Raw genomic sequence first — 24,674 nt, 5'->3', positions numbered from 1 at the left:
ACACCCTCAATTTGGCCTCAAAACCTCCAAATTGTCCACCGGGAGCTCAGTCTTACAGCTTCCAGCACAAGCAGGTACTTGCAGAGGAACTCTCCGCCCTTCTCAGCGCCAATGCGGTCGAGCCCGTGCCATCCGGGCAAGAAGGGCTGGGATTCTATTCCAGGTACTTCCTTGTGGAAAAGAAAACAGGGGGGATGCGTCCCATCCTAGACCTAAGGGCCCTGAACAAATATCTGGTCAAAGAAAAGTTCAGGATGCTTTCCCTGGGCACCCTCCTTCCCATGATTCAGGAAATCGATTGGCTATGCTCTCTGGACTTGAAGGATGCCTACACACACATCGCGATACTGCCAGCTCACAGACAGTATCTGCGATTTCAGCTGGGCACACGTCACTTCCAGTACTGTGTGCTACCCTTTGGGCTCGCCTCTGCGCCCAGGGTGTTCACAAAGTGCTTGGCTGTAGTAGCAGCGACACTTTGCAGGCTGGGGGTGCACGTATTCCCATATCTCGACGATTGGCTGGTGAAGAACACGTCCGAGGCAGGAGCCCTGCAGTCCATGCAGATGACTATTCGCCTCCTGGAGCTACTGGGGTTTGTGATAAATTACCCAAAATCCCATCTCCTACCGGCGCAGAGACTCAAATTCATAGGAGCTCTGCTGGATTCTCGGACGGCTCGCGCCTATCTCCCAGAGGCGAGAGCCAACAACTTGTTGTCCCTCGTCTCGCGGGTGCGAGCGTCCCAGCAGATCACAGCTCGGCAGATGTTGAGATTGCTGGGCCATATGGCCTCCACAGTTCATGTGACTCCCATGGCCCGCCTTCACATGAGATCTGCTCAATGGACCCTAGCTTCCCAGTGGTTTCAGGCTGCTGGGGATCTAGAAGACGTGATCCACCTGTCCACGAGTTTTCTCGAATCCCTGTATTGGTGGACGATTTGGTCCAATCTGACTCTGGGACGTCCTTTCCAAATTCCTCAGCCACAAAAAGTGCTGACCACGGATGCGTCTCTCCTGGGGTGGGGAGCTCATGTCGATGGACTTCACACCCAAGGAAGCTGGTCCCTCCAGGAACGCGATCTACAGATCAATCTTCTGGAGTTACGAGCGATCTGGAACGCTCTGAAGGCTTTCAGAGATCGGCTGTCCCACCAAATTATCCAAATTCAGACAGACAACCAGGTTGCCATGTACTACGTCAACAAGCAGGGGGACACCGGATCTCGCCCCCTGTGTCAGGAAGCCGTCAGCATGTGGCTCTGGGCTCGCCGTCACGGCATGGTGCTCCAAGCCACATATCTGGCAGGCGTAAACAACAGTCTGGCCGACAGGTTGAGCAGGATTATGCAACCTCACGAGTGGTCGCTCAATTCCCGTGTAGTGCGACAGATCTTCCAGGTGTGGGGCACCCCCTTGGTAGACCTCTTCGCATCTCGAGCCAACCACAAAGTCCCTCAGTTCTGTTCCAGGCTTCAGGCCCACGGCAGACTGGCATCGGATGCCTTCCTCCTGGATTGGGGGGAGGGTCTGCTGTATGCTTATCCTCCCATACCTCTGGTGGGGAAGACTTTGTTGAAACTCAAGCAAGACCGAGACACCATGATTCTGATTGCTCCTTTTTGGCCGCGTCAGATCTGGTTCCCTCTTCTTCTGGAGTTGTCCTCCGAAGAACCGTGGAGATTGGAGTGTTTTCCGACCCTCATCACCCAGGACGAAGGGGCGCTTCTGCATCCCAACCTCCGGTCCCTGGCTCTCACGGCCTGGATGTTGAGAGCGTAGACTTTGCCTCTTTGGGTCTGTCAGAGGGTGTCTCCCGTATCTTGCTTGCTTCCAGGAAAGATTCCACCAAGAGGAGTTACTTCTTTCTGTGGAGGAGGTTTGCCGTCTGGTGTGACAGCAAGGCCCTAGATCCTCGCTCTTGTCCTACACAGACCCTGCTTGAATACCTTCTGCACTTGTCTGAGTCTGGTCTCAAGACCAACTCTGTAAGGGTTCACCTTAGTGCAATCAGTGCATACCATTACTGTGTGGAAAGTAAGCCGATCTCAGGACAGCCTTTAGTTGTTCGCTTCATGAGAGGTTTGCTTTTGTCAAAGCCCCCTGTCAAGCCTCCTACAGTGTCATGGGATCTCAATGTCGTTCTCACCCAGCTGATGAAACCTCCTTTTGAGCCACTGGATTCCTGCCATCTGAAGTACTTGACCTGGAAGGTCATTTTCTTGGTGGCAGTTACTTCAGCTCGTAGAGTCAGTGAGCTCCAGGCCCTGGTAGCCCAGGCCCCTTACACCAAATTTCATCATAACAGAGTAGTCCTCCGCACTAACCCTAAGTTCTTGCCAAAGGTCGTGTCGGAGTTCCATCTGAACCAGTCAATTGTCTTGCCAACATTCTTTCCCCGTCCTCATTCCTGCCCTGCTGAACGTCAGCTGCACACATTGGACTGCAAGAGAGCATTGGCCTTCTATCTGGAGCGGACACAGCCCAACAGACAGTCCGCCCAATTGTTTGTTTCTTTTGATCCCAATAGGAGGGGAGTGGCTGTGGGGAAACGCACCATATCCAATTGGCTAGCAGATTGCATTTCCTTCACTTACGCCCAGGCTGGGCTGGCTCTTGAGGGTCATGTCACGGCTCATAATGTTAGAGCCATGGCAGCGTCGGTAGCCCACTTGAAGTCAGCCACCATTGAAGAAATTTGCAAAGCTGCGACGTGGTCATCTGTCCACACATTCACATCTCATTACTGCCTGCAGCAGGATACCCGACGTGACAGTCGGTTCGGGCAGTCAGTTCTTCAGAACCTGTTTGGGCTTTAGGATCCAACTCCACCCCCCGAGGGCCCTGTTTGTTCTGTTCCAGGCTGCACTCTCAGTTAGTTGGTAAATTTTTTAGGTCAATCTCAGTTATGTCCTCGCCGTTGCGAGGCCCAATTGACCAGGGTTGTTGTTTTGAGTGAGCCTGGGGACTAGGGATACCCCATCAGTGAGAACAAGCAGCCTGCTTGTCCTCGGAGAAAGCGAATGCTACATACCTGTAGAAGGTATTCTCCGAGGACAGCAGGCTGATTGTTCTCACAAACTCGCCCGCCTCCCATTTGGAGTTGTGTCTTCCCTTGTCTTTGTCTTGCTACATATGAGACTGGCCGGCACAAGCCGGTTTCGGACGGGAAGATGGCCGCGCATGCGCAGTGCGCATCGGCGCGCGAGGGCTAGCAAAGGCCTTTGCTAGTGAAGATTCCGATTGGAGGGGCTGCCGGGGACGTCACCCATCAGTGAGAACAATCAGCCTGCTGTCCTCGGAGAATACCTTCTACAGGTATGTAGCATTCGCTTTCCTGCTCATTGGAGGTTCCTGCAAAGGGTTGGAAGCTTCTAAACCCATCATTTCTAGGTGGCTTAAGGAAATGATTGCTTCCACTTCCAATCTTTCCGGGAAACCAGTGCCGGAAGGAGTAAATGCACATACTATGTGCTATGTAGATAATGATGAAGAAAAAGCCAATTTGCTAAATAGATACTTTTGCTCTGTTTTCACTGGAGAAAATCCTGGAGAAGGACCACGAGGGACTGGGAAAAGTACATCTGAAAATGCAGTGGATATAGCACCATTCACAGAAGAGAGTGTCTGTGAACAACTTGGAAAGCTAAAGGTGGACAAAGCCATGGGACCGGACGGGATCCACCCCAGAATATTGAGGGAGCTCAGGGAGGTTCTGGCGGGTCCTCTTAAAGATTTGTTTAATAAATCCTTGGAGACGGGAGAGGTTCTGAGGGATTGGAGAACGGCGGATGTGGTCCCTCTTCACAAAAGTGGTGATAGGGAAGAAGCTGGAAACTACAGGCCGGTAAGCCTCACTTCGGTTATTGGAAAAGTAATGGAAGCGATGCTGAAGGAAAGGATAGTGAATTTCCTGGAAGCCAATAAGTTGCAAGATCCGAGACAACATGGTTTTACTACTACTACTACTTAACATTTCTAGAGCGCTACTAGGGTTACGCAGCGCTGTACAATTTAACAAAGAGAGACAGTCCCTGCTCAAAGAGCTTACAATCTAATAGACAAGAGAACGGTCGGTCCGATAGGGGCAAACAAATCTCATTGAATTCTTTGATTGGGTAACTGGAGAATTGAATCATCAACATGCTATAGACGTAATCTACTTAGATTTTAGCAAAGCTTTTGACACGGTTCCCCACAGGAGGCTCTTAAATAAACTCGATGGGCTGAAGATAGGTCCCGAAGTGGTGAACTGGATTAGGAACTGGTTGACGGACAGACGACAGAGGGTGGTGGTAAATGGAGTTCGCTCGGAGGAGGGAAAGGTGAGTAGTGGAGTGCCTCAGGGATCGGTGCTGGGGCCGATTCTGTTCAATATATTTGTGAGTGACATTGCCGAAGGGTTAGAAGGTAAAGTTTGCCTATTTGCGGATGATACTAAGATTTGCAACAGAGTGGACACCCGGGAGGGAGTGGAAAGCATGAAAAAGGATCTGTGGAAGCTAGAAGAATGGTCTAAGGTTTGGCAATTAAAATTCAATGCGAAAAAATGCAAAGTGATGCGCTTAGGGAGTAGAAACCCACGAGAGACTTATGTGTTAGGCGGTGAGAGTCTGATAGGTACTGAGGGGGAGAGGGATCTTGGTGTGATAGTATCCGAGGATCTGAAGGCGACGAAACAGTGTGACAAGGCGGTGGCCGTAGCGAGAAGGTTGCTAGGCTGTATAGAGAGAGGTGTGATCAGCAGAAGAAAGGAAGTGTTGATGCCTCTGTACAAGTTGTTGGTGAGGCCCCACCTGGAGTATTGTGTTCAGTTTTGGAGGCCGTACCTTGCGAAGGATGTTAAAAAAAATGGAAGCAGTGCAAAGAAAAGCTACGAGAATGGTACGGGATTTGCGTTCTAAGACGTATGAACAGAGACTTGCTGACCTGAACATGTATACCCTGGAGGAAAGGAGGAACAGGGGTGATATGATACAGACGTTCAAATATTTGAAAGTTATTAATCCGCAAACAAATCTTTTCCGGAGATGGGAAGGCAGTAGAACGAGAGGACATGAAATGAGATTGAAGGGGGCCAGACTCAGGAAAGATGTAAGGAAGTATTTTTTCACGGAGAGGGTGGTGGATGCTTGGAATGCCCTCCCGCAGGAGGTGGTGGAGATGAAAATGGTAATGGAATTCAAACATGCGTGGGATATGCATAAAGGAATCCTGTGCAGAAGGAATGGATCCTCAGAAGCTTAGCTGAAATTCGGTGGCAGAGCAGGTGGGAAGAGGGGTTGGTGGTTGGGAGGCAAGGACAGTGGAGGGCAGACTTATACGGTCTGTGCCAGAGCCGGTGATGGGAGGCGGGACTGGTGGTTGGGAGGCAAGAAGTACTGCTGGGCAGACTTATACGGTCTGTGCCCTGAATAAGGCAGGTACAAATCAAGGTAAGGTATACACATATGAGTTTGTCTTGTTGGGCAGACTGGATGGACCGTGCAGGTCTTTTTCTGCCATCATCTACTATGTTACTATGTTACTACCAGAGGGCAAGCTGCATCATGGGCTGAACGTTTCTTGGTGCCGCCTTTGGAAATCTGTAAGGCGGCAACTTGGTCTTCTTGGCATTCTTTTTCTTAACATTACAGACTGGATGCACAGTGTGATCAGGATTCAGTTTTTGGCGCGAGTGTGCTTACGGTGGGATTACTAGGGTCCTTCCCATAAATATATTACTTTGCTACTTCCCATCAGTCACTTTCTCTGGGCTGGTCTGGAGGGGCGCTAAGAAAGGAGAAATTAGATCTTAACTGCTAATTTGCTTTCCTTTAGTCCCTCTGGACCAGCCCAGACCTCCTTCTGTACCTCTGCTTTGGTGTTATGCAGTCTCGTTTTTTGGTTCTCGTGGTTCTGCGAAGAGCTGCTTTGTTAGTTTGGGGTTTTTCTATTGTTCATAAAGTTTTAAAGACAAGAAAAAAAGTAATTAAGTCTTTGCTGCCGAGTAAGAAAAGGAAGAAATGAAAATTCTTGATAATTGTGTACCCGTTGGATGTGGAAAGGTCAACTTTAGTTGATTTTTAGAAGATTTTATTTTTTTATTTTATTTATTTATCATTTTACTTAATTACATTCACATTTATCATATAAATGTAAGGAAATACAGAAATTAATATAAAAAGGAAAACATTTTCTCTCAAAATATATTTACATAATTGTCCATAATTGGAAGATCCAAGATCAGGAAAACAATCAAAGAAAATAAGAAAAACTCAAAATGGTTAATCTTACACTTCACATTTTCTGAGGGAGGAAGGTTAATCGGTTATTGCAGCCGGTATAGTGGTAACTGAAGGAAGTTGCTGCAGAGGTTTCTTCATCTGTTTCCACAAACTCTTATAATTTCTTAGGTTCAAACAAATAAGTAATAAGGAAATAAAACACTTACAAGGGAATCGCGCTAGGAAGGTCCCACCTAGGGCAATGATTCCTGGCTTAAAAGCCAAGACCTCACACCTCCCAGTCTGCGATTCCCTTGATGTGTCAGGAAATATATGCATCTTTGAACCCAAAAAACTATCAACCATGTATCGGAAATACAATTTCAAAAACATTGTTCCTATCTAAATCAAAGACGAAAGTCACTAATAATAACTCTTATCTATAACTTCTGAATTTTCCAAAATGTCAGTTAAACTTACATCTCTTTTCTCTGATAAAGAAGATTTTAAAGGAAATATAATTTTAGTCACCAAAAGGTGGCTATCAGAAGGTATTAGCAAAGTATCAGAGAAATATTTCTTCAAGAATTCAGTAGCTGATATATAGGATATTATAGGTAAATTTATCATTCTCAAGTTATTTTCCCTTAATTGGTTCTCCAGAAATTCCAATTTTTACAAGAAAGGTAACTATTCTTCATTACCAAATTATCTGATTTTCATAGAATAGCCATTTCCGTAATCAAAGTCTCTATTTTTATATCTTGGACTTCCACATTGTTAGATAAGTATTAATATAAATTCTTTAACTCACATAGTGAAAAATTTTAAACATCTGAAGAAGAGAGTTATTCACATTCTGCTGCAGTTCCTATAGTACGTCCATTATGACATTATTGGCTTCACCAAGTCCAATTATTCCACAGAAACCACTCCAGATATCTTCGGGGGGGAAGAGCTCACTCTCCAATCCCCCAGTTGGTTTATTATCCGAGTCGATGCTGCGCCAGGACCTCCTCGGGTCACATGAAAATCCTAACCCACTTCGGGCGTTTCCATTATTGACCTCCATAGCGAAGCATTACTATTTCCGGGTCTTGGAGGGGTCGTGCCAACAGGGGGACTCAAAGTCACTCCCTCCACTGAGATTCGGCAATAAAGCCTTGCTGTTCCCCGAAGCAAGAACCAATATCCCTGACGTTATGACCCCGAATCTCTCCAAAATAGACTGAGAAGTGGTGGGAACCCCAGCCATGTTCGAGGAGGACAATACCACGGCTTTGCCTTTTCTCTTCCCCATTCTCTGGGGAGCATGCCCTCTTCTTCAGGCAATCTGGTGTAAAACGGGAACTCAACTAGCGTACGTCCTCCCTCAACGCCATCTTGGATCCTCCAGGTTGGGACACTCTTTGTCTGGTTTCTCCTCAGAGTCTTGTCTGATATGGGTAACCCTACAGCATACCCCTCTGTGTCATTGAAACACGGAAGCCCCTCCACCACTTACAAGGTGGTGTCCCTTCGGAAGGGTTAGAAGATGGTTTTAATGTTTGATCTGTGATATGAATCAAATAATTAATATAAAGAGGAGCTAGAACGTGAATGATCTTTATTAAGCAACACATCTTAAATACAATTCTGTCCTCTATGGTAAGCCAGTGAAATTCTATATAATATGACTCCCTTTCAAATTTGGTAAGGAAATAGATGAAACGAATGGCTGTTTTCTGGATTGTTTGTAGCTGTTTGAATCGATGTTGAGCAGCCCAGATATGCAATATTGCAATAATCCAGCTTTGATAACATGAGTGCCTGGACTACCAACTTAAACTTTTCCTTGTGTATGTATTTTCAAATTCTTCTAAGCTTCCATAACATCCAAAAGCATGTCTTCACTAATGTATCTACTTGTGATTCAAAAATAAGATTACAATCAAAAATTATTCCTAGTATTTTAAAACTAGAGTCAAATTTATATGCAGCAGTCTGTGTTGATGGACTTGGCCTGATCTAAATACCTTTTGGCTTCTATTAATAGAAATTTTGTTTTATCCTTATTTAATTTTAATTGCTTTAATTAACATCCACCCTTCAAATCAGAGAGATACAGGCACTGATCGTGGTCTTAGCTTCATCAATACTGGAGAATAGTGGTATTAAAATAGAAATTTTGAAGCATACATAAAGATTTTATATCAGCTTCTAACTTTTCTCCCAACGAAAACATTAGGGTATTAAACATATTGGGAGACGGAGGGGAGTCCTGCATTAAAACAAATAGGAGGAAATATTATTTCACTCAAAGAATAGTTAAGTTCTGGAACTCATTGCTGTAGGATTGGTAACAGTAGTTAGCATATCTGGATTTAAAAAAGGTTAGGACAAGTTCCTGGAGGAAAAGTCCATAGTCTGTTATTGAGATGGGGGAAGCTACTGCTTGCCCTGGAATTGGTAGCATGAAATGGTGCTACTAATTGGGTTTCTGCCAGATACTTGTGACCTGCATTGGTCACTACTGGAAGGATACTAGGCTAGATGGTTATTCTTATGTTCTTATCTTTGATTTAACCCCTCTTGGAGATAGGTATACTGCACTAGGGAAAGATCATACATTTCCATTGAATTAAAAATGGTAAAATTTAAGACAGATATTGACTCAGTTGTTTTGACTGTTGGTCCTTTTATTTTTACACAGTGGAGGAAAGTTTTCTACATTATTACAGAACCTGGGCCCTGAGAATGCTGTGACTCTCCTGGTGCTTGCAGTTACTGAGCACAAAATTCTGATCCATTCCTTACGCCCCTCTGTTCTCACCAGTGTGACAGAAGCATTAGTATCTGTAAGTAATTTCTCTTGCATCTTTTGAAGTTTGTTGTTCCAGGTGTCTATGCTTTTATTGGCAGCAAATGAAAGAACATTGATATTTGTCATTTGACTGAGTTCATGCAGTGCTTAGATAAAAATTTGCAACACTTTTCTGTAGTTTGCAGTACATGAAAGCTTTTAGAAGATTTTATTCTTGGGATTCAGTATGGGGCACAAGGAATGTAAATCAAGGTAACATTTATTCTCCGAGGACAAACAGGCTGCTTGTTCTCACGACTGGGTGACGTCCAAGGCATCCCCGCAGAACGGAATTCTTCCTAGCGGCCCCACAACGTAACTTTTCAAAGCAAAAGTCTTCAGAGCTTTGAGAGAACCTTCTGGTGCGTGGGGCGCGCGCACCACGCATGCGCAGCCGTTTTCCCGCCCGTCGATCGAGACACCCGCTCAGTTACTTTTTTTTCTGCGGTAAAGAGAGGCAACGATTTGTGTCTCTTCTGTCCCATTTCAGAGAGCCTTCTTCTGTTTTTTCCGGAGTTTTTCTTCGGGTTTCTTCGTTTCTTTTTCCTTGCCTTGTGAACATTAAAAAAAAAAAAAAAAAAGTAGAATCCTTTATTTTCTTACTTTTGCCCTCTAAAAGTTTTCTTTCACTTCCGCTGCGGCCCTCTTAGGCCACGCATACGCGGTTTCTCTTTTTTGTGCTCTCCTTTTTGTCACAATCTTGAATTTTGATCTCGCCGCTGCTATTTTTCCATCCATGTCATCAAGGACTCCCAGCGGCTTCAAGAAGTGTACTCGGTGCAATCGGATGAACTCGGGTACCGACCCCCACGTGTGGTGTCTTCAGTGCTTTGGGCCCGACCATCGCCCAGACGCATGTAAGTTGTGTCTTAGCTTGAAAAAGCGGACACAGGCATCGAGACAAGCTCTTCGGGACCGACTTTTTGGAGCTTCGTCCGGTTCCTACTACTACTACTACTTAGCATTTCTATAGCGCTGCCAGGGTTACGCAGCGCTGTACAAGTTTAGACATGGGGAAGGACAGTCCCTGCTCAAGAGAGCTTACAATCTAACGGTAACACGCACGGCGTATGGGCTCAGGAAGTCTGTTCCAGGCATAAGGCACCGGGGATGGCATCGACTTCAGGAGCACAGGTAATGGCTGTCCGGAGACCACCACATGCTGGGAGCAGTGAGCCATCGAGTGGGTCTCCACCTGTCTCGAAGACTCCTGCTGTGCAGGCCCACTGGGACCGACCACTCTCAGACCCGACCCCGAGGAGGCATGTGGATTCCATGTCATCCTCATCGGTACCGAGGAGTATCGATGACGTGCATCGAGTGAAGGCGAAGAAGCATCGTCATCAGTCTCCTTCCAAGCACGGTACCGGGAGCTCTGAGGTGTCGAAGGATTCGGCACCCGTGAAGCGTCGACGCTGGGAGGAACGCTCACCCTCCATTAAGAGGTGTCGGTGCGTCGGTCTTCGGAGAGCCCGGTACCGCCTCCTCAACCTGCACAGGTTCTGCCAATTCCTGCACCGACCCCGCGGCCTTACTCGACAGCGACTCTGGACGAGCGTATCCGAGCCATTCTTCCAGGTCTTCTGGAAGGGTTGCTGCGTCAGTGTGCTTTGGTTCCGGGGGTGCTTGCGCCCTCCGTACTGTCGATGGAAGCGGCAGCTGGCTTTCCGCCTGTGGTGAGGTCTCTGACGCCGGTGCCGCCTGCGGCATTGGCCTCGGCTGCCACCCAGGTCGACTCCCTGTCGACATCGCTGGAGGGAGCTTCATCGCTGCCGGCATGGGAGTCGACTTCTCAACATCACCATCGAGGACATGGTTCCTCGGCGTCGAGACGGGCCCAGTTTCGGACTGCAGTTAAGGAACTCTTGTCCGATACCGATGAGGATGCCTCGTGGGATGAAAGGCAAGATCCCAGGTATTTCTCTTCTGAGCAGTCTTGTGGTCTTCCCTCTGATCCTGCTCCTTCTCCATAAAGAAAGCTTTCTCCCCCGGAGAGTCTTTCTTTCTCTTCATTTGTCCGGGAAATGTCTGTGGCTATTCCCTTCCCTGTGGTATCTGAGGATGAGCCCAGGACTGAGATGCTCGAGGTCCTTCACTATCATTCGCCACCTAAGGAGTCATCCACGGTTCCTTTGCATAATGTGCTCAAGGAGACTCTTATGCGGAACTGGATGAAACCACTAAGTAATCTGACCATTCCCAAGAAAGCTGAGTCCCAATATCGGATTCACGGAGAACCTGAGTTAATGAAGTCGCAGTTACCTCACGACTCTGTGGTTGTGGATTCCGCTCTCAAGAGAGCCAGGAGTTCTAGAGACTTTGCCTTCGTGCCCCCAGGGAGAGAATCTAGAACCCTGGACTCTTTTGGGAGAAAGGCGTATCAGGCCTCTATGCTTTTGGCCAAAATTCAGTCTTACCAGCTCTACACGAGCATTCACTTGAGGAACACGGTGAAGCAACTGGCGGACTTGGTTGATAAGCTCCCTCTGGAGCAGGCCAAGCCTGTTCAGGAGGTGGTCAGGCAGCAGAAGGCGTGTCGTAAATTCTTGTCCAGGGGTGCTTACGATTCTTTTGATGTTGCATCCAGAACCGCTGCCCAAGGTATAGTGATGCGCAGACTCTCATGGTTGCGTGCCTCTGACCTGGACAATCGAGTCCAGCAGCGGATTGAGGATGTTCCTTGCCGGGGGGGGATAATATTTTTGGTGAGAAAGTCGAACAAGTGGTTGATCAGATCACTCAGTGGGAAACCGCTTTGGACAATCTCTCCCGCCGGGCGCCTTCTGCTACTACCTCATCAGGTAGACGATTTTCCGGGGAAGGAAGAATGCTCCCTATGCTTATAACAAGTGTAGGTACAATCCTCCTCCTCGACAGCCTTCTCAGACTCATCCCCAGCGCGCTCATTCTCGTCAACAGCGTGCGCCAAGGCAGGCCCCTGCAGCTCCCCAGCAAAAGCAAGGGACGGGCTTTTGACTGGCTCCAGTTGAGCATAGCCGCTGTAAAAGTGTCCATGCCGGACGGCTTGCCAGTCGGAGGGAGGTTAAAATTTTTTCACCAAAGGTGGCCTCTCATAACCTCCGACTGGTGGGTTCTTCAAATGGTCCAGTTAGGATACTGTCTCAATTTGATATCCAAATCTCCAAATTGCCCACCGGGAGCTCAGTCCTTCTGCTTCCAGCACAGGCAGGTACTTGCAGGAAACTCTCCGCCCTTCTCAGCGCCAGTGCGGTCGAGCCCATTCCACCAGGACACGAAGGGCTGGGATTCTATTCCAGGTACTTCCTTGTGCAAAAGAAAACAGGGGGGATGCGTCCCATCCTAGACCTAAGGGCCCTGAACAAATTCCTAGTCCGAGAAAAGTTCAGGATGGTTTCCTTGGCACCCTTCCCATGATTCAGGAAAACGATTGTCTGTGCTCTCTGGACTTAAAGGATGCTTATACACACATCCCGATACAGTGATACCTCAGTTTTCGTTGACTTCGGTTATCGTCGGTTTCGGTTTTCGTTGATTTTTTTCAGCAAAAAATTTCTCTCGGATTTCGTCGGCGTGCCCACATGACCTTGCTGCTAATTTTGTGAAAACAAAGGGTGACCCATGCGTTCTCCTGCTCATTGTGGCACTGTTTCTCATTGTGTGAGCATCACCCTGCGCGTGTAACGCAACGCACATAAGATAAAATTACATGTGCTCAAATCTCATTGTCCTTGTTAAGTGTTTCCCTTGCTAATAAGTTAACCCTTTCCCTTTAGCTCCATTATGGGACTATATTTATTCTCTATAAAATGTGTTTTTGGTATGTATTTTGGAGTGTCTAGAACGAATTAATTGGATTTACATTGATTCATATGGAAATAATTGCCTCGGCTTTCATCGGTTTCGGTTTTAGTTGATTGTTTTTGGACAGATTATCAACGAAAACCGAGGTATCACTGTACTTCCAGCTCACAGGAGGTATCTTCGATTCCGTCTGGGAGCGCAGCACTTCCAGTATTGTGTGCTGCCCTGCTGGAGCTACTCGGGTTTGCAGTAAATTATCCCAAGTCCCATCTTTTCCCTGTTCAGAAACTGGAATTTATAGGAGCTCTGCTGGACTCACAGACGGCTCGTGCCTATCTTCCAGAAGCGAGAGCAGACAATCTTCTGTCTCTAGTTTCCAGGGCCAGGGTGTCTCAGCAGATCACAGCCTGGCAGATAACTTGTGGGCCATATGGTCTCCACAGTCCATGTGACACCCTTGGCCCGTCTTCACATGAGATCAGCTCAATGGACCCTAGCTTCCCAGTGGTATCAAGCTGCAGGGGATCTAGAGGATGCAATCCATCGGTCTGCCGATTTTCAAAATTCCCTTCAGTGGTGGACAATTCAATCCAATTTGACCTTGGGACGTCCCTTTCAAATTCTTCAGCCACAAAAAGTGTTGACAACGGATGCATCCCTCCTGGGGTGGGGAGCTCATGTCGATGGGCTTCACACTCAAGGACTTTGGTCCTCCAGGAAAAGGATCTTCAGATCAATCTCCTGGAGTTGCGAGCGGTCTGGAAGGCTTTCAGAGATCAGCTGTCCAACCAAATTATCCAAATTCAGACAGACAATCAGGTTGCCATGTACTACATCAACAAGCAGGGGGGCACTGGATCTCGCCCTCTGTGTCGGGAAGCCGTCAGGATGTGGCTTTGGGCTTGCCGTTACGGCATGTTTCTCCAAGCCACTTACCTGGCAGGAGTAAACAACAGTCTGGCCAATAGATTGAGCAGGATAATGCAACCTGATGAGTGGTCGCTCAATGTGGGCGTCGTACGCAAGATCTTCCGAGAGTGGGGCACCCCCTCAGTGGATCTTTTTGCCACTCAGGTCAATCACAAAGTCCCTCAATTTTGTTCCAGACTTCAGGCCCACGACAGACTAGCATCGGATGCCTTTCTCCTTCATTGGGGGAAGGGCCTTCTGTACGCATATCCTCCCATACCTCTGGTGGGGAAGACTTTGCTCAGACTCAAACAGGACCACGGAACCATGATTATGATTGCTCCTTTCTGGCCACGTCAGATTTGGTTCCCTCTTCTTCTGGAGTTGTCCTCCGAAGAACCGTGGAGATTGGACTGTTTTCCAATCCTCATATCTCAGAACGAGGGGGTGCTTGTGCATCCCAACCTCTAGTCTCTGGCTCTCATGGCCTGGATGTTGAGAGCGTAGAATTCGCTTCCTTTGGTCTTTCTCAGGGTGTCTCCCGGGTTTTGCTTGCTTCCAGGAAAGATTCCACGAAGAGGTGTTACTTTTTCAAATGGAGGAAGTTTGCCATCTGGTGTGATAGCAAGGCCCTAGATCCTCACTCGTGTCCTACACAGACTCTACTTGAATACCTTCTACATTTGTCAGAGTCTGGTCTGAAGACCAACTCCGTAAGAGTTCACCTCAGTGCAATTAGTGCTTATCATCAACGTGTAGAGGGTTAGCCTATCTCTGGACAGCCTTTAGTTGTTCGCTTCATGAGAGGTTTGCTTTTGTCAAAGCCACCTATCAAACCTCCAACAGTGTCATGGGATCTCAACGTCGTTCTCACCCAGCTGATGAAGCCTCCTTTTGAGCCACTGAATTCCTGCCATCTGAAGAACTTGACCTGGAAGGTCGTTTCCTTGGTGCTGTTACTTCAGCTCATAGAGTCAGTGAGTTTCAAGCCTTGGTAGTGCATGCTCCTTATCTCAAGTTTTATCACAACAGAGTAGTCCTCTGCACGCACCCTAAGTTCTTGCCAAAGGTGGTGTCGGAGTTCCATCTGAACCAGTCAATTGTCTTGCCAACATTTTTTCCCCGTCCTCAAACCCGCCCTGCTGAACGTCAGTTGCACACCTTGGACTGCAAGAGAGCATTGGCCTTTTACGTGGAGCAGACAAGCCCCTTCAGACAGTCCGCCCAAATGTTTGTTTCTTTTGATCCCAACAGAAGGGGAGTTGCAGTCGGGAAACGTACCATTTCCAATTGGCTAGCAGATTGCATTTCCTTCACTTATGCCCAAGCTGGGCTGACTCTTGAGGGTAATGCCATGGCTGCGTCGGTGGCCCACTTGAAGTCAGCCACTATAGAAGAGATTTGCAAGACTGCAACGTGGTCATCAATCCACACATTCACATCTCACTACTGCCTTCAGCAGGTTACCCGACGCGACAGTTTGTTTGGGCAGTTGGTGCTGCAGAATCTGTTCGGGGTTTAGAATCCAACTCCACCCCCCTAGGCCCATTTTTATTCTGTTCCAGGCTGCACTCTCAGTTAGATGTTCTAGTTCGTAGGTCAATCCTTCTTATGTCCTCGCCATTGCGAGGCCCAATTGACCTTTCTTTGTTGTTTTGAGTAAGCCTGGGTGCTAGGGATACCCCAGTCGTGAGAAGAAGCAGCCTGCTTGTCCTCGGGGAAAGCGAAGATACATATCTGTAGCAGGTATTCTCCGAGGACAGCAGGCTGATTGTTCTCACAAACCCACCTACCTCCCCTTTGAAGTTGTTGTTCTTTAATTCTTGCTTTTGGATATAACTGAGCGGGTCTCTCACGCGACGGGCGGGAAGATGACCGCGAATGCGCGGTGTGTTAGCCCCGCGCGCCAGAAGGTTTTCTCAAAGCTCTGAAGACTTTTGCTTTGAAAAGTTCCGTTGTGGAGCCGCCGTGGACGCCGAACCCAGTCGTGAGAACAATCAGCCTGCTGTCCTCGGAGAATACTTGCTTACAGGTATGTATCTTCGCTGTTGCTAGAACAGCAAAAATAAGTGAAATGTGCTGAGGAAGAGTTAATTTTTATTTGAACATTCTAACCGTTCTGCAGCTAGTCTCTTTGACCACTCCCAACACAGCCTACCACTTACATTGGATTTTAGCGATAGGGTGAGTTAGAACTTTGGAGCGGTCAAAGAGACTTATGTTGGAGATTTTTCCATAGTTCATCTTAATTTTCAAACATTCTTTTGAGACTCCTGATGCAGGCCTAGTGGCTGAAACATGGCCCATGTCGAGTCTTGGATGTTAATAAAATAAATTGAAATTTTTTTTGAGCATTGTCTGATGATTGTTTTAGTCTCCTTCACTGTGTTTGTTTGTCCTTGGACTGTGGAGGTTTGTTCTTCTGTACTTTCCTTGCCTGCCTCTGTAGAAACAGGAAGTTGCGCCAGATGGAAGGCTCTGGTCAGGTATGAGCAGCAGGTATGAGTTGCTATCAAAAAACTGAAGGATTTGTAAGGTACTGGAGGTGGAGGTGTGGAGTTGAGAGGTGCTGGAACGCCTGTTGGGGGGGGGGGGGGGGGAGAAATGCTGAGAGTCTTCAGCTGGGGGGCTTCATAAGCCCCACCAGCCACATCAGAGATGCACCACTTATGGTGCGCCTGTGCCACGCCACTGGACCCAAACCCTCCAATCTAAATTAACTGCTAAACTGTATAGACAGCTCGCTCTCTCTGTGCATTAAAAAGTAATATATTGTGACCAGGAAACTGGGTCCCAGTCTGAGAAGAAGGAAACTGATTTTTTTTCTCCAAAAATCAATGAAAAGAGTAAGCACTCTTACAGAAGACAGCCAGATCCTGGTGAGCTGAGAGAGAAAAAAAACTGGTTTGTATCTTGGGGGGAGGGGCAATTGGAGAAGTTCCTGTAAAGCAGTCCTGGTCAAGCAGCCTAGGAATTCTGTAGGAATCATGGGAAGTGTAGTCCTTGGACCTATCCTCCAACAGATGAACTAGAAGAGCTGACCCAATCAGAATGCCAGCACAAGGGAAGGTGATCTGGAAGCTAAGGAGCTATGTATGTAGAGTGTATATCAAACACTCCCCAAGAGCAGAGGCAGGAGCTCCCAGCAGGCCCTGAAGTATTTTCAGACCCTGAAGAAACAGATATATCCTTTGAAAACTCAGAAGGAATGGATGATGAGACCCAGGATGAATGGGTGAGCACTATTTAAACTACTGCACAAGAGAAATTTTTTTCTTTTGAATAATTGTGGCTTTTTTTGATTTGTATTTATTTATGGGAACGCAAGAGGGTGAGGCCTTTCCCTTTGCTTTTCCTACACCCCACAGAGCAAATGGGATACTAACTGCACTTAAGACAACTGCAGTAACTTTGTTTGCAGAGTATCAGCCATTCCAGTGGGGGGAAGGTGGTCATTGGAGTTGATATGAACTACAGAAGGAAAAGAGTTAAAGGACTGTTGATTTTTTTTTTTTTATAACTGTAGATTTTTATTGGTTTAAAGTTATAGGCAATCAAAAAACATAGCAAGAGCACTGGAAAAAAATTGGAAACCATAATAATAGAGCTCAAAAAGAGCAACAACATTGAAACATTTCTTAGTAAACCATGACTGTTGATTTTTTTCCCCTGTTTTTTTGTTTTTACCTGCAGCTCAGTTTTTGGCTGTGAAGTTTGCAGCCCTAAGCTAATTAATTAACTGACTTACCAGCTGAGTACTTTAACTGGAAGAGCTACAGAATAGCCATTAAAGTTTTGTTGGATAAGGGACTTAAGTGGTATTTTGGGAGGGGGGGTTATATCTCTAGTCGTATCTGTGAATTTTTTGTCTTTGAAAGCCAAAGAATTTAAAGGGGCTCTTCACAGAAAAAATGTTTACTTAAACTTTTTGGTGTTTGGGGAGGTGTTCTAACTGGGGATGTTACTGTGAGCTTCAAGAGCCTTGTGAAAAAGAGTGGACATTATGACAGCCCTGAGGAATGGGACGCTTAGAAGCTGCTAAAAGCTCAGGTATCAAAATTGTGTTCAATAAGCTATTGTTCTTCATGAACTGTTGTTGTATTGCTATTGCTAATAGAGACTTGTTTTTAAGGAGAAACATGACCCTCCAGTGTATAAATCCACGACCTAGTCATCTAGTTCCACTTTTCCCTGTTGCCAGACCATCCCAGCAGGACCCCAGAGCTTTTCCACCACCACAAGGGGGCAGCAATATATATGGGAAACAATGGTAGAAGTAGGATAGTGACGACAAAACTAAAACCGGCAGACAAAGAACTCAATGATTTTATGGCTGCAATGCCTCACCACAGTGCGTCTCCTGCTCAAAATCTTCCGGGCCCATTTCAGGCACAGTTGGGAGGTATCATTAAACAAGGGCCGACAGCTGCTGTTTCTACCACAATACCAATAATCTGAAGAAGCTTCAAAAGTTAATCAAAAAATCTATTAAGTTATTCCAATAAAGAAGGTATCATCTTGTTGGGGGTTTTGATATTGCTAGTATCGTATCCCTACTTGATGATTTTCACAGAAACTGAGACAGGGGATTTGCCTCGGTATTAATACTGCTAGATTTCTCAGCAGCTTTTTGACACTGTGGATCATAATGTCATGTTAGCACAACTGGCAGAAACAGGTATCATTGAAACAGTTCTTGCATGGTTCAGATTGTATCTGTCAGACAGGCAGCAATCCACAATGTTTGACAGCACTTCATCGCCACCATGGGCACTGACCTGTGGGTACCACAAGGATCGATACTGTCACCTATTCTGTTCAATGTCTACCTCAAGCCACTAGCTGGGCTGATTAGGTCAATGGACACTCGGTTCTACATCTACGCAGATGATGTACAGCTACTCATACCTATTGAACCTGACTTACCTATAGCCCTCAACAAACTGATTAACTGGCTAACATCAAATTAAGAATCGGCTAAGCACAATAAACTTTGCCTGTACCCAAGTAAAACCGAGCTTCTCTGGATCCCTAACACAAGTGGGACACGTACCTGACATCAAAATCTCTTTTGGGAAGTACGAACTGCCCCTCAAATCACAAGTCAGAAATCTTGGAATACAGTTAGACTCAACACTTACTCTGATTCCCCAAGTCCAAGCAATCTTCATGAGCTGTTTCTACTATTTACAACAACTATGCTGCCTCTCCTCTCCTTACATCGAGAAGGAAAATCATATCCCAGTTGTTCTTGCCATTGTAACATCAAGACTGGATTACTGTAATGCACTGTACAGTGGTCCAACTACAAAGGGTCTGCACCAGCTCCAGTTGATTCAGAATGCTGCAGCAAGACTCATAGAAAGTTGCAAGCGACATGACCACATCACACCACTTTTGCAGAAACATCTGTGGCTACCAGTATAATACAGGCCTACATTTAAAACTGTATGTCTCATCTTCAAGGCCCTTAAAGGAAATGGCTCAGAGTACTTGAAGAACAGGATGACCCTCTACACACCTCCAAGGACACTGTCCTCCCAAGGGGTATTGTAGGTGGTTATATATATATTTTGTAAGAGGCCAATTCCTACCTATGTACTCGCTTATGTCTAGGGGGCGTGGCCTCTGCCCAACCTTAGCTGCATGGAAAATAACGGACAGACCAATGGAATATATTAGTTTATTTATACAGCGTTATATACAAAAATATAGAAAACTCTTATCAGCTTATAGCATCAGCAATTCCTGATTGCATGCACAATGATACCAAAAATATAGAGAATAACTATGATTATCCTATTGGCTAATCTGTAATGACAGATAAACACAATACCAAGATCCTAATGATTACCACACAAATCTTATACTAGGCTAACAGCAACTAGAGATCATAAATCCTGACGTCACACATCTGATGGGTCCGAGCACAGACTAATTATCTAACCCAGCCTGAAGGAAGTAAACTATGATCTCACCGTCCCGGTTACCAGATCAGATTCCTTCCGATGCCTCAGCCGAATGTCTCAGCGAGGTCCCACAAGCTCAGGTGATGCACTTGTCTTGATCAGCCACAGATGATACAGACTCAGTATAGATCCTGTAGACAGCTGTAATCTGGGGAAAAGCTTTGCCAGGTATTATCAGTAAGTCTCTCAGGTAAATCAGGTGCTTGCAGAAATGCAAGTGTTCTCCTCTTCTGTTCTTCTCTTCTTCTTCTCTCAGGAACTAGTCTCTTTCTGTTCCCGCTTCTCAGATCAATCAGTGTTCTGGGAGCCAATCAGAAATAATCCCACCATGTACTCCCAGCATCTGTATGAAGCTTCCTTTGTCCGTCTTATCTCGTAAGCTCTCTCTCACTCTCTCTCCCTCAGGGACATGCATTCTCCCCCGATACAGAGTGACCTTGGAGGTGGTGCAGGCTTCAGTAAATCTATTACAAGCTGAAATTCTGACTTCTGCACAGTTGGTAGTCAGACATATAGGTGAAAGGTTGCAGCGTCCATTTTGGCTGTAAAGGTGCTCTCATATGCACACAGGGTGGGTGAGATCACAGCAAATACTCCTACAGATTCCCCCCCTTGGAGATGGAAATTACTACAAAGGAGTAAAGGCCTTCTCCAACCTAACTACAAAAATAAACCAGACAGTTCAGTCAGGATTCAGGTACAAACTTCATGGTCAAAACTACAAAAAGTTTCAAGTAAATCTCAACTAATGCAAACTAACACTCTTCAAACAGTTCAATTAAGCAAAATAATGTTCACAAGGAATCACAAATGCTAATACAGCAAAATACTGAATAATAGAACCCGCATGTGCAGTTAGTTAAGTCTTAACACATGAAAATTAATCAAACAAATCATGAACCATAATCACATAGATCATGAAAATCACATCATGCAAAGCAAAGCATATTAGTACAGAAAAGTGAAAACGGAATAAATTGTTGGCAAAACTATGGTCAGATGTAACTACATAAAGTCTTGCAATCTCATCGCCGTAGGTGACAAAGTGTTTACGCGATAGCGTAAATGACGAAGGTCTCTCCAAAACACTACAGCACACAGGAGCATGATGACCCACGAGATGGTCAAAAGTGGGATGACAACGTGAGTGGACATGTGGAACTGGGTGACATCAGATGAACGACGTTTGTAATCTGCAACCTCGAGAGTCTCATGGTCAACAGATAATTCAACAGTGTGAGAGTCTTTGGACTGTAAAAATGGTATAAGGTCCATAGCAAAGTCAATAGGATGTCCACGAAATACATCAAGCACTTCCAACTCAGAAACAACCGGGTCTGTGTCAAGATAAAACAGGGAAACTCCTCCTACATGGGCAACAGCATACTTGGGTACAGCGATTACACAAACATTGCAAGGAAGAGTGTAACGGTTGATTACATCATGCTTCTGAAAGGTGACAGTAAGTTCCGTACTAGGTGTGCTAACTAACCATACCGTATCCAGTACAGCTACAGTGGTATCAGAAAAATCGTCATATTTTGATACGGTAACCTTACACTTCTCTTGGACATTCTCTGTGGACAAGCCACAAAGAGCTTCTGTTGTGTCTTTCAGGAAAGGTTTACCAGGGCATAGCCAATTAACATCTTTAGTTTTGTGGCAAAGGTCTAAGTTAGGGACCAAATAATGTTGCGGAGCATCCAGTTGGTAAGCAACATACTTAGGTGTATCAACATTAAGGTACAAATTCTCATGCCACGTACCTACATTTACAACTTGTTTGAGCTGGTATACATTCTCAGGCATAATAAATGGCAAATTAAGGATGAAGGCAATTTCCATACGCTCCATATCCAAATAAAGGGGAAAGGCAGTACCTAAATGAAATGCGATTTGAATTTGAAAAGGTTCAATAGACAAACGGGTAACTTTGGCAAAGGCATCTTTAACAACATCAGATGGTATCAGGTACGTTGGTATCTGTCCCTGCATTAGCTTACTAACACTGGTATCTACTTCCCTAAATAAATCCTGGATAAGGTCCTTAACAGGTTGTATAAACACACGGTCTTCATTCATGGTACCTTTAATTGTCAACAAATCAGCTGTGTTAGCACTAATTTTATGTGTATGTAAATTCACAAGAGTGACCGTATCAGCAATAGTTTTACCCTGGGCCACAAGTTGGCTCTGTTGGACTACCAATTTGGTCTCGATGGCTTTCAAGTCTGCTTGGATGGCTTGTATATTGGCCTGCAGCTTTTGGACAGAAACTACGTTGGCAACAGACATGGAAATACCAAAAAGTGAACCAATGGCCGAAAAAATCAAACCACCGGCAAGACCCAGAAAACGCTTAGATCTGGACCTGGAATTATAAGGTTGCATAGGTTGTACCATGACTTTGTCCAGTTGATGCAAAATGTTCTTCACTTGTGCACGGGCATTTTGCATATAATTGAAAAACCAGGAATGGGTGACAGCAGACAGAGATAAGTTACTCATATTGAAATGTTTCAGTAGTACATGCATTGGGTCAAGGGACACAACTACTTTCTGTGGAACAATCTGGGACTGGGTAATCAGGAAGCCAGGGGTATCTTGCAGAACAACTCCAGACATGGGACCAGGTTCGATCATCTTGGACCACGATCCCAGCAGCACGGAGATCCAGAACACGATCATCAGGGTTCTTTTCTGCATCTGCAAGGTACAAAGAAAACAGACTATGCTGTTGGGGTGTTAGTACAGTTCGTGTCATCAACACATACGTCTGGAATCAAATGACTGGGATGACGTGGTCTCAACTGATTGATGTCTTCACCCTTAGTATTTTTCTTGAGGCAAATTTGGTAAGCCACAGGTGAAGCTTTTTCCACTATTGGGAATGGACCACGCCAACTAGGCAGAAACTTCCTTTCTTTAACCTTGTTTCTGGCAAAATTGAAGTAGAACACCTTGTCGCCAATTTGGTATTCTTTAGAGGTAGTCCCTTGATCATAATAGGCTTTTCTACCTCTAGCGCTACTTTCCAAATTTTTCTGAGCAAAGGCAAAGGCACTTTGCAAATGCTCACGCAAATGGGTGACATATTCATGAGTGGAGGTAGCACTGGACAAGTTCACATCATTAGTCCTGTACAACAAATGAATTGGTAATGTCATTTCCCTACCTGTCATCATCTCAAAAGGAGACACTCCGGTGGAACGGTGGGGTGTGGAACGAATCGCCATAAGGACCAATGGTAAAACAATGGCCCAATTCTTACCTGAGGATGACACATACTTCTTCAGAATGGTCACGATGGTGCGATTAGCTCTTTCCACCTGTCCCGAAGATTGAGGTCGGTAAGCTATGTGCAACTTACTCTTTACTCCAAGCATCTTCCACATATGTTGAATCACCTCTGCCGTGAACTGAGAACCTTGGTCTGAATCCACTCGCATAGGCAAACCCCACCGGCTGAACACATGATTCAGTAGTAAGGTAGCCGTGGTTTCTGCCGTGCAGTTTTTTTATTTTTTTTTATTTACATCAATTTATATACCGTATCTTATTGCTACTGCAAGACAGAACGGTTTACAATTTATAAAAAAAAAAAAAAAAGCAGTACAATAAGTACAAATTGGACAAACATTAGAACTCCAATCATTACAGGAAAGCACAGCAAACCCAACAAACTAGCTACATAAGATGAAAACAATATAACTCATGATTAATACACAGGAGAACACTGCAGATACAAAATTAAATACATAATATAATCTACACAGACAGATAATACAGTTTTGACTTAGTATATATTACAGATGCCCATTTATAACCTTTCTTCCATTATTCTAAATTCTGATCTACATACTCGATAAAGTAGAAGGTTTTCAAAAGTTTCCGAAAATGAAAGTAAGATTTCTCAAGTCTGATCTCTTTTGGAAGGCCATTCCAAAGAGAGGGAGACAGATAGAAAAAAGCCGAATTCCGTGTAGATTCCCATCTAGCCCTAGCAAGAGGAGGAATCACTAACCTGTTATCTGTCAGGGATCTAAGGGTTCGTGTGGCAGTGTAAGGAATAGTTAGATTTGACAGATAGTCAGGATTTAGTGTATAAAAGGCCTTATGGGCCTGTTGGGTGCAGGCAGACACTCCAACCACTTGGTGAACAAGCAGGTGACTGTGAGCAAGTACTTGTTACCACGAGTGGATCGAACTACAGGACCAACCCAATCAATCTGGATATCCGACCAGGGCATGGCGATACCCTTCTTCCTAAGTGGTGCTCGGTGAGATGGTGAAGATGGCTGGAAACGACAACAGGTCAAACACCCTCGCGTGTACAACTGTACATCCTGTCGCATGTGAGGCCAATAAGCTACTTGCTTTAGGGTCTCATAGGTGATATTCTCCCCTCGATGTCCAGCACATGGTTCGTCATGGGCATGCTGCAACATAATGCCTCGATATTCTTTAGGCACCACCCATTGCTCAATGCCATGCTTACTCGTCCGAATAAGCAGGTCTTTGTGAAGTTTGAACTTCTCTCGAGAGGCATAGAGTATCCTCATCTCCTCATCTTGCTTGTCTTCTTCCGTCAGGGGACAGTCTTGCGGATTCCATATGTACTCATAAAATCTCCCGATCACCGGGTCAGATTTCTGTGCCATGACAAGATCAAAGGATGGGACTTCACTGCACCACTGGACCACCGGCGTGTCGTTGGACTGCTTCGCCTGTCGTCGGGTGACAGCATGGACAGCCGCAGTCTCCACATATGGGGGTCGCCATAATTCTCCTGTAAGCGCACCCTCCTTGGCCAGGTGATCGGCCAAGTCGTTTCCCAGCTTGTCGGGACTGTCAACTTTTGCATGACCCTTGACCTTCTTCCAATAGATGGTCATGTCATGGTCCTTTACCAGTTGATCTAAAATCTGGATCAAGTTTCCATGATGTACTGGTTTTCCTTTGG

At 45.7% G+C, this 24,674-nt stretch overlaps 1 protein-coding gene across 1 annotated transcript in view; it reads left to right on the top strand.

Moving 5' to 3' along the window:
• DENND4A (DENN domain containing 4A) overlaps positions 1 to 24,674 on the top strand; it is a 576,041-nt gene that overhangs the window by 146,896 nt on the left and 404,471 nt on the right. The window contains 1 exon segment of the mRNA XM_030189785.1: positions 8,901 to 9,045. Within this exon segment, the coding sequence (XP_030045645.1) occupies positions 8,901 to 9,045 (145 nt within the window).

The sequence above is a fragment of the Microcaecilia unicolor genome, chromosome 1 (genome assembly GCF_901765095.1).
Source record: "Microcaecilia unicolor chromosome 1, aMicUni1.1, whole genome shotgun sequence".
NCBI lineage: Eukaryota > Metazoa > Chordata > Amphibia > Gymnophiona > Siphonopidae > Microcaecilia > Microcaecilia unicolor.
Note: the sequence above shows the minus strand (reverse complement) of the source record. Positions and strands in the feature narration are given on the sequence as shown.